This window comes from Sorex araneus, chromosome 11, assembly GCF_027595985.1.
Source record: "Sorex araneus isolate mSorAra2 chromosome 11, mSorAra2.pri, whole genome shotgun sequence".
Lineage (NCBI taxonomy): Eukaryota > Metazoa > Chordata > Mammalia > Eulipotyphla > Soricidae > Sorex > Sorex araneus.
In genome coordinates this window covers 47,053,249-47,063,601 of record NC_073312.1, presented here as the reverse complement: position 1 = coordinate 47,063,601, position 10,353 = coordinate 47,053,249, and the positions used below count along the sequence as shown (strand labels likewise).

Sequence of the window (10,353 nt, the reverse complement as noted above, 5' to 3'; positions counted from 1 at the left end):
AGATTCACTGCATAGGAGAGAGATTGTTCTGGGTCCCTCTCCTCTAGCGAGAACTCCAGTGCCCGAGAGCAGCTTTGGTGCAGGCTCTGCATGTGGGAAGCCGATGGCCTCATCTGGTTCATCTAGGAGAGACCCTCGAGCTCTCAGCAGGGAGTAACCAACCTGCGGGGACCTTGGGGTGTGGTCTCCAAACAAACAGAGCTAGAGCCCTTAGCTGGGCAGGCATGCAGCTGTGTGACTTTGGGGGACAGCAGACTCGACTCCCCCAGGAGCCACTGGTGAGCTCGCCCTGCTCTACCTGCAGCCCCTCAGCCGCCCCCTCCGACTGCCTCTCCAGCTTACCCTTGGGACACCCTAGAATCCCCTGCCACTCCAATTGGGAGCAGGATAGGTATCCTGGGCTGTCCCACATCTGTCCCCATCTGGACCTCACTCAGACGCTCCCCCTGCCCCCAGGTTCAGCCCTTGGAGTGTGTCACCCCTAGGGCCACTCAGCCTGAAGGGTGGGAAGGCTGCAGCCCCAAGAAGCCATCATGCCGGTCTAATCTAGGGCACTCCAGGGGCCACAGTCTGCCTTCGGTGTGTTCTGGCCCAGGGGTCCTACAGGAGCCAGGTCCCGCATGGGCAGTGAGAGACACCAGTCATTCTTCCTGCCTGCAAAAGATTCCTCAAGTCCCAGGATATCTGGGCTTGGGGTCCTTATGAGTTAGTGTGGGTTGAGACCTGTTAGGGCACCAAGCTAGGGACAGGGCCTGGAGCATTTGGGTGACAGATGGGGGTAATGAAGATGGAGGAGTTGGGAGGAGGGAGCCAGCGTGGGTACCTTTTTATCTCAGGAAAGGGAGAGATGGGGATGCCCCGGGAGAGGGAAGAAGTACTCTGAGGGGCCAAGGCCAGATTGAGAGTGTCTGCCAGGCCTCACCTTAGCCTGCTGGACGCTCGTGGCAGCCACAGGCCTTGGCCCTGCTGCTGGCCAGCTCCTCGGTGCCTGGTGCTCCAACTGACCCCCTCGACCCTGATTCCCAAGAACCCGCTGACCTCCCTCATTGACCTTGGCGACACCCAGCTGCCCCGCCTGGGTTGGTCTTCCCACCCCCACAGCCCCGTGACTGAGGGACCTCCAGCCCACCCCTTTCTATTTCATCCTCTATTTCATCCTCTTGGTCTCTAGCAACCATGAATCCCCTGAAATGCTCCCCACCCTGCTCGAGCAGCCCCTAGGCCCAATGTGTCCTCTTCCTTTCTCCCTGCACACTTGTTTGCTGCCTTCTTGGTCCCCATCCCTCCCTCCATTCTAGTTACCTGGGCCGCCAGTCTCAGCTTCCTGGGGTGCAGCCCAGGACCAAGCCTCAATGCTGGGCCGGCAAGCGATGGCCAGTGGTGGCCGGGCAGGCTCGGAGCACTGCTCACAGGGTGCACAGCTCCTGATGTTGGCGTTGGTGTCCCGGCAGGGTGGGGCCCTGGGGAGCCCAGGCATTCCTGCTGGGGCCACTTGCCACAGCTGCTCCGTGTGGGTCTGGGTCACCATTCCGCTGGCTGCAGTGGTGCAGCAATGGGGCGGCCAGTGTCCTAGCAGGACCCCTTCAGCCTGGCCCCAGCTTCTGGGGGGTCTGCAGAAGAACAGACTTCTTTTTTTTTTTTTTTTTTGCTTTTTGGGTCACACCCGGCAATGCACAGGGGTTACTCCTGGCTCATGCACTCAGGAATTACTCCTAGCGGTGCTCAGGGGACCATACGGGATGCTGGAAATCGAACCCGGGTCGGCCGCGTGCAAGGCAAACGCCCTACCTGCTGTGCTATTGCTCCAGCCCCAGAACAGACTTCTTAAGCCACGAGGGGAAGGACAGCATAATCACTCCCTCTGACTGGCCGCCCCCCCGCCCCCCCCAATCAGGGTTCAGTCCAGTCAGCCCAGTTTCTGCTACAGCCTATCACAGTAAAACCAAGTAGCATTTACTGGGCAGCTGTTATGTGCCAGAAGCTATGTTTAAATCTCATTTAATATCCACACAACTCTGTGAGAAAGGAATGACTATCCTCATTTTGAGAAAATAAAATTAAGGTTTAGAGATGGGGCCAGATAGATAGTGGGTACTTGCCTGGCCTGAGGCCAACCTGGGTTTGATCCCCGGCAACTCATATAGTTCCCTAACCCTGCCAGGAGTGGTCCCTGAGCACAGAGCCAGGAGTAAGCCCTGAGCACTGCTGGGGGTTTCCCCCTCCCGAACCAGAGTGATTAGGAGATTCAATACAAACCCTTGCTGTTCATGTCAGCCTGATGCTGATGGCTGGTTCCCCTTCCCAAGATATGGCCCCATCCTGGCAGCCTGTGGAGCTGGACCTCTGGGTACAGTTGGGCAGGGACACTAGGGGAGCCATAAGCCCCGCTCAACAATGGCAGGGGATGGGGGCATCTTTACTGGAACGTTCTCCACGTCCAGTGAGAAAGCATGGGACTGGTGAGTGTGGGGTGACTGGATCTCTAGAACTGGCTGGGAAGTCCTGTGTCGCCAGGGAGGGACACCGAGGAAAGGGTGGAAGACACCAGTGGCAGGTGGGGTCAGGGAGATTGCAGGAGGGCAGCAGCACCTGTCACCTCACCCTTGCCCTCCTACCAGAGTGCGCGACTCCAACCCTGCCCCTTCTCGGGATCTGCCCCCATGCAGCCACCCCACTGGATTACATTACACCCATCATTACAGCGAGAGGGTCACCCATGGACCTTGCCTGCTGGGGCTGCAGGGGAACCCTGACGCCGTGCTCGGCAGAGCGAGCCTCGCTTTCCCTGGGACCCCGCCATTTAGCTCAAGCAGCTGGTCAGCTGCCAGGGCACAGGCACTCAGGTCACTACTTTCCCCACCTCTTTCCCTGAGTTTGTCCAGCTCTGGTCGCCTGACAGTGGCTGCACATCTGGGAGCCGAGTCCAAGCTCTGGACACAGAGAGGGTGGCACCTCCATCAGGAGAGCCTGCCCCCAAATTGCCACCCCCCCTTCCCCATGAGCCACAACCTCTCTCACGGCCACACCTGGTCGCCAGGGGTTCTGGGGCAGTGATGATTCTAACCAGGCAGAGCTGAGAGTCACTGGGGGGCACGAACTCAGGTGGGCAGGCCGGCCGAGGGGTCTCCTCATGCCATCTGCTCCTGTGTGCTGGGATGCGGGCGCTGTCCCTTACTGATGCCAGTGCACTGCTTTTCTCTCCTTCAAAGAACACTACCACAAGTACAGCAGTTCGCCACACAGATTTATTATCTCACACGTTTCTGTGGATCACAAGTCCAGGATGAAACATCTGAGTATTCTGCTAAAGGCCTAACATGAGCAAAGCTCAGGCTCTGGATGGCCAGTCATGGGAAAAACCCATTTCCAAGTTCATTCAGGTTGTCGGCAGAATTCAGATCCTTGCAGTTGTGCCACAGTGCCCCTCTCCTCCCCTCTCCCCCGCCTCTTCTTCAAAGCAGCGGCACCCACTGACCTTTCCTCCTTTACTAGACCAGCCCTTTTGCCACATATCTCTGACATTAAAAAATTCTGTTTTTAAAGGATTACATTGGACCCATTCAGATAACGCATGACAATCTCCCCATTTTAAAGTCTATTACCCTATTACTGCAAAGTGCATTTTGCCATGTGACGTAACATATTCACAGGTTCTGGAAATTAGGGCAAGTGTGACTTGTGCCCTGTGCCTCCCTCCCCGCACGCCCCAGGAGGTGAGCGCACAGCAAAGAGACCCTATCCATCTGCAGAGAAACTCACAGGGAAGGGCATGGTGGCAGTCTCAGGACCCAAACGAGCCTACTTTGCCAAAGATTTAAATCTCTCTTGCGTCCCAGGCAAGGTGGGAAAAGCACATCCTTGCCAGGAGCATGGCACTAAAGGATAGCTGATGACACAAAGAACAAGGGTAGGGGGTGCAAGATGTGGGCATGGACCAGGCCTTGGGCATGGCAACAGTGCTACTGCTGTCACGGGGTCCTCACAGCATTCCTCCGTACAGTGGACATTGATATCATTCTTCAGTGGGTGAAGAAACTGAGGCCCAGAGAGGCAAGTCAAATGTCCAAGTTACACTCGGAATTATATCACCCCCCCCCCCTCAGCTGCCCTTCTAGAACTAGGGGGCTGAGGTAAGAGCAGCTGAAAATGGCTCAGAAGGGGCCCTGATCAGCGTGGGAGCAGCCTGACATCAATAACTCTTGAGGGCAGGGGAAAGGTACCAGGAAGTCTACTGCAGGGGCTGTAACAGGCTCTCGGTAGGTCAGGCCAGTTTAGAGGAAGGTGGTCGCGATGGGAAAGAGGTGAGGGCACAGGGCACAGGTGAGGAAGGCATATTTCACTGCTAGTCCATCAGGGAGCAAAAGTTGTGCATTTGGATATGATACACAGAGTGCAAGTGCCGAGTTGACTTCTGGTGTAGAGTGCAGAGCTGGAGACAAGGCCCCGGAACGGCAGGGGTGGCAGAGCCCTGGCATAGGCACCCTATGGTTATGGAGAGGCCCCACTGCGGCAATCAATACCCATGGGCATAACTGGGCCTTGGGACCTCCCGACCTGCTCCCACACTCGGTGTGTCCTCGAGCTGTCACAAGACCATTGTTCTGGCTAGTATTGAGCACCTGAACTGGACCGCACTCGTCAGAGCCCAGGGGCAGAGTTGGCAGAGAGCAGCACGCCCCCGCCGGCACTGGAGAGCAGCAGCTTGTCCAGGGGCTCATGGAGGAGGGACGAGGCTGGCCCCTTAGCCCGGGCGACTGTCCAGGACTGCGAATCCACCCCTCGTCTTCAGTATTGCCATCAAACTGAGGGTCCTGCAACCTGGGGGAGGGGGCACCACCATTCACCTCTTCTGGAGTCCCTCGGCTCCCAGTTCACCACGAGTGGGGGAGAGCCGGGTCACTAAGGGCCCTGGAAAGGCCTCAGGAGACCAGCTGCCCAGAGTGGGGCTGCCAGGGGCAACTGGCGTTCCGTCCTCAGACCTGCAGAGCTGTGGAGGGCGGGCAGTCTGGGGGCGGACTCGGACCCTGGTGCTCCGTCGGTGGGGTCTCTCACATGCTATCAGGCACGCAAGGTCAGGACCGGAGTCCCGAGGCTACAAAGGGTGACCCGCTCGCCCCTCAGGACTAGGGATACGCAAAATCCAACTCGGCTGGGGAGGCCGTGTGTCCGGTTAACTTCCGAATCCGAATCATTGTGTAAACAGCGGGGATTTAGAGCTCCGGCGGCGCGCAGGCGCGAGGCCGCAGTGACGTCACCGGAGGCGGGGCCTTGGGGGCGGGGCTCGGGGCGGGGCCTCAGCGGTTCCGGGGCGGCGCGGGTCGGCGGGCACGTAGCTCAGGGACCCGGGCAGCGGCGGCGCGCGTGTCGGTCAGCTCCAGTTTTCGCTGCTCCTCCGCCATCATGCCGATGTTCGTTGTGAATACCAACGTGCCCCGGGCCTCGGTGCCCGACGGGCTCCTCGCCGAGCTCACGCAGCAGCTGGCGCAGGCCACGGGCAAGCCGGCCCAGGTTTGCTAGAATGGGGCAGGGAGAGGGTCCCGGGCTGGGGGCGGCGGCGGGGTGGGCGACCCGGCACCAGACCCGGCCCGGGAAGGGGGAAGGGTGGTCATGGTGATGGTGGGGGGGAGGCCGGGCGGCGCCCGGAGCCCCGCGAGGGCGTTGGGGTCAGCAAGCCGGGGCCGCAGCTCCCGTCCGCTCCCCCCGCAGTACATCGCGGTGCACGTGGTACCGGACCAGCTCATGGCCTTCGGTGGCTCGAGCGAGCCGTGCGCGCTCTGCAGCTTGCACAGCATCGGCAAGATTGGGGGCGCTCAGAACCGCACCTACAGCAAGCTACTGTGCAACCTCCTGACCGAGCGCCTGCGCATCAGCCCGGATAGGTGCGTGCGGGAATCGGGGCCGCGTGCGGGGGAGGGGCAGGCGACCACCGTGGGTGACCGCGCAGCACGCTGAGCCTGACTCTTCCCCCCGCCCCCCCGCAGGATCTACATCAACTACTACGACATGAACGCGGCCAATGTGGGCTGGAACGGCGCCACCTTTGCGTGAGGACCGTGCTCGCCCCTCCTGCCTGCCCCAGGCAGGCCCCACCACCCGCAGTATTGTGCCCACCCCCAGCGACCCCACCACTCCATCCATCGGGAGAAATAAAACGGTTTGAACTCCGCCACTGCCTCGGGCTTCCTTGGTTGCAGAGGAAGGGGTGCTAGACTAGAACAGAGGCTGGGAAACCCAGGCCAACAAGAGCAGCCCCTCGAAACAGCTCTTGGATGCCTTTTCACACCTACAGAAACTCTGGTCCCGGTTGTTTTACTGCCCTGGGGCTCCATACCCAGCAATTAAATTTAAATCAACCTCCCAGTCACAGAGGGGTTTGTGGCTTTGCCCTCCTGGCAGGCAGGAACTCCAGGAAGTGCCATCAGGTGAGGTAGGAGTGGCTGGGGAGAGAATGGAGGGGTGGTGTCAAATCTGGTTGGGTGGAAGGGCTCTCACTGGGCGTAGACCTTTCTTTGGGGAGCCAAAATCTTTACACCGGTCCAGGTGTCACTTCCCGCTGATGTTGGTGGCCCCAGTTTCTTGGAAGCTGTGGTTTTGGAATTTAGCTCTCAGGAGTGATGCACCAGAGATTAGAATCTCAATCCTAGGGGCTGGAGCAATAGCACAGCAGGTTGGGTAGGGCGTTTGCTTTGCATGCGGCTGACCCGGGTTCGATTCCCAGCATCCCATATGGTCCCCCGAGCACCGCCAGGAGTAATTCCTGAGCACATGAGCCAGGAGTAACCCCTGTGCAATGCTGGGTGTGACCCAAAAAGCAAAAAAGAAAAAAAGAATTCCAACTCTGTCCCTGTACTCTGTCCCCTTCAGCAACTCCCCTCCAGCATGCCATCTCATCAGGGTTCTCTGAGAAAACACTGGCCTTGTGTGATACAGTGGCTCTGGGAGGGTGCCAGTCCACCTGCATGCAGTGAAGGCACTGACCAGTAGGGCAAGGAGAAGAGCAACCGACGGCCTCAGATGAGTGAGGTCTCCTGGTGGAGGGCTGAGGTTCCCTTGTGGCTTGGGAACTGGGCAGTGGACTGTCCTGCCAGGAGGGGCTGCTGGCCCAGGCCACGTTGCTTTTGGACCAGGCTGTCTCCCTGCCAGATATGCCTGCAGCAGCTCGTGGAGGAGCCCAGCCACCGACACTGAAGATGCATGTGTCTCGGGTTAGTGTCAGTCATGACTGAATTTAAGAATGAAATTTTTATTAAAAATTTAATTTAATAAAAATTTAATTCTCCCCTACCCCGTGGGGAGTATTCAAGTTTATTTTATCTGTGGGTACAGAATAGGCACCTCAGGCTACACAAACTCCATTCCTAGGAGCTTGGAAAAGATGGGGACTCCCCCGGACTCTTAGGGTTCTCAGGCCTTTTGAAATCTTTCTCGACCTCTCGACAGGAACTGGAATTCTAGATAGGTGGTTTTATTTTCAGATTCTGTGGAATTGCGTGGTTTTGCCTTGGGCAGCTGGGGGGGGGGGGCGGCACTCCCTCAGTGGAGCCTTTGGAATCCACTTCTCTGAGGGTGGGTGTGATGAGGAAGACAGTGAGAAGGCGACAGTGTGTGGGGCCTGGGCGACTGCCCGCGTAGCACAACCCAGGCTGTGCCTACTGGCTTAACCCGTGTGAACACCCAGCAGGCTGAGACTGGAGAGTCGGGGTGCCCAGCAGGGGACGAGTCATCCTCAGATTACGGCAACTTCAGAACAACTCGGACCCCAGGCTGCCGAGAGCAGGCTGTTGGCACTTGTCCTCACGTAGCCACGCCTTCCCTCATCATCGCTTTGGTAACAGTGTGCTTGGCAGCCCATCCTTGCCAGCTTGCTCATCAGCTTGCCCGAGGGCTTCTCTGCTTCTCCGGTTAGGTCTTGGGGCTGCTCCCCCACCCCCTCAGCCCCAAGGCAGCTCACTGCACTTGGTTCTCTCTGGCCTCCTGACAACCACCACTGTTCCCCGCCGTGGGAGACGGAGGCTCAGCGGCCTCTCAGCTCACCTGGCACATCCTGTAGCTTCTGTGGGGCCCGTGTCTGAGACCACCCCAGCCCCCCCTGCTTCTGCCCAGGCCAGTGACTGCAGACTTCTCTTCCAGTTTCCCCACAGCACTTGCTAGTACAGTATAGGTACCCTCTGAGAACCCCAGGGCCTCTTGGGGCTTATTCTTTTTGAAGACCCTCGCAGCTGGGGCTCTAGGGGTACCTTTATGAGAGGCCACACTCCCCACCTCTCACCTCTCTATCTGAGTGCACTTCCTGCTGTGCTCCTGTTCTGAGACTTGGGTCTCCCCCATCTGTGAACTGAAGGGATTCGCCAGATGTCCTTCCTACACAGCTCTTCCTTTTGAAGCCTATTGCAGCCTTGGGCAAAACTAATGCGGACCGTAAGGGAGGCTAAGGAGCTGCCAGGTGGTCTGTGCCTGGACTCAGGTAAATTGAGAAATCCATTTCTCAGGCAAGAGAGACAGAGGCACTGGGTGGGGCTGGGGAGTTTGGGGGAGATTTTCTAGGCCCACTCCACACAGTTGCAAGATGCTGGGAGCCTGGGAAGGAAGGACCCAGAGAGGGTACAGCATGTCACTGGACCCTGTCCATCACCCCCAGGGGCTGGTGGTCAGCCTTGGGATAGCCCTTCCCAGGTGTTCTCTAAAGCAGATTGAGATAGACAGTGCCCAGCCTACCAACCAACCCCTGGGTACCTGGGAGAGGCCTGTGTCAAAAGTTAAGAGCTTCCCACTAGGGTTGGGATGTTGTCTTGATTCCTAGTCCCACTGGGCAACTAGGTTTTGCTGCCCAGTGGGACTGGGCAACAGTCTCTGTGGAAAGTCTATCTGTGGAAAGTCCTGTGAAAGAAAATTTGCAAAAGTTGGGCACAGAGAAATAAAACTGGAGAAGTTTGAGGGAGTCTGAGGCAGTTTGGAGTCCTCTTCTGGACCCTCCTGCACGGAGGGCAGAATTGCTGGCCGAGACCAGGCCACAGTCCACAACAACAACAAAAGGGAGGAAGCGATAGTCTTTATAAATCCTATCTCCTTGTTCGTGCATTTTCTCACACCAAACTTTGTATCTGACATAGAGATACAATCCCCTGAGTTCAAGGATGCATTTTCTATTCAGTTGGGAATGCAGAAAATTGCCATTATGTCCACTAAAAGAAATTCTTCCTTACTGTTTATTTTCATGTCAGTGACTTTTCAACTAAGATAAGCCAGGTCCTCCCAACAACATTTAGACTGGATCCCACCCTGGCAAGTGGGGAGCTGGGGAGCAGCTGGGGCAGGACAGTTCAAGCCCGTCTGTCCTCACCCTTAACTGAAGTTCAGAGTTCTCCTTTCCTTCATAGAACAGTGACTACCCTTTGGTTAAGACTCTGCCCTCCTGCAGTCCAGCCCCCTGCCCATCTGAGCAAAGGCAAAGCCTAGTCCCAGCTTTTCCAGGCTGCCTAGCCAGATTTCTAGAGCTACCCGCTGCCCTTCCTGGGAGGGGAGCACACCTCTTCCAAATGAGACCCGTATAGGAGACACAAAAGGGTTCGTTTTGAGAATTGGGCTTTGTCCCCTCACTCCTGGAATCTTGACTCCCGTCTAACAGTGTAGGGCCCAGACTCATGGGTCCTGACCCCAAAACAGGCCACCAAGGCCTCAGATCCAAAACATGTAAAGGAGACACCACCTCATGCTGTGTCACCCAACTACCTGATTTCTTGCACCTGAATCTCATATGTTGAGAGGTGAAATTCAAAGCATTTCAAGGATCACCAGAGAGATGGTGCTTCGGTCCTCAGGATAAGCTATTCACATCCCTATTAACATCCCTCTGGAGTAGAGGGTTCTGGACAAGGATCCGTGAGGATGGAGACTTTGAGACACTTACAAGGACCCTGCCGTGTAAGGGTCTCTTCAGGAGTAGCCTGCAGTCTCCTAAGACCAGTGAAGATTGTGGGAGCTGAGAGTCCTCTGCGATGAAGCATTTCTTAGGGACTATGTAGTTGAGTCCCAGACAAATAAAGCAGGGAACAGCCATGTGGTGCACTTCCCAGATTCTAGGACATGTAGCAGTAGGAAGTTTCAGACTTGAAGTGATGAGGGGCACCCTCAGCCATCCTGACCCCCCTCTGCCCTGAGGAGGAGCTGCTGCCCACCATGTGCCTGCTGGCCGGCCACAGTAGCTTCACTGTTGTGCCTCTGCTGTCAGCCAGCCTCTGCTTTGTGACAGAACCAAATTTACTACGTGAAAGTGGCACCAAACGGAGGACTGCAATCTATGTCCTGCAGCTGCTTGCAAGTATCCTGGAAGAGAGGGACCCAATGAGGATAATA

At 57.1% G+C, this 10,353-nt stretch overlaps 1 protein-coding gene across 1 annotated transcript; it reads left to right on the top strand.

Annotated features, from left to right (window-relative positions):
• The first annotated feature begins 5,285 nt into the window (after positions 1-5,285).
• MIF (macrophage migration inhibitory factor) lies at positions 5,286-6,166 on the top strand. The gene is made up of 3 exons (XM_004607443.2): positions 5,286-5,508; positions 5,707-5,879; positions 5,982-6,166. The coding sequence occupies exons 1-3, from the start codon at positions 5,401-5,403 to the stop codon at positions 6,046-6,048; spliced, it is 348 nt and encodes a 115-aa protein (XP_004607500.1). The 5' UTR covers positions 5,286-5,400; the 3' UTR covers positions 6,049-6,166.
• Positions 6,167-10,353: the final 4,187 nt, after the last annotated feature.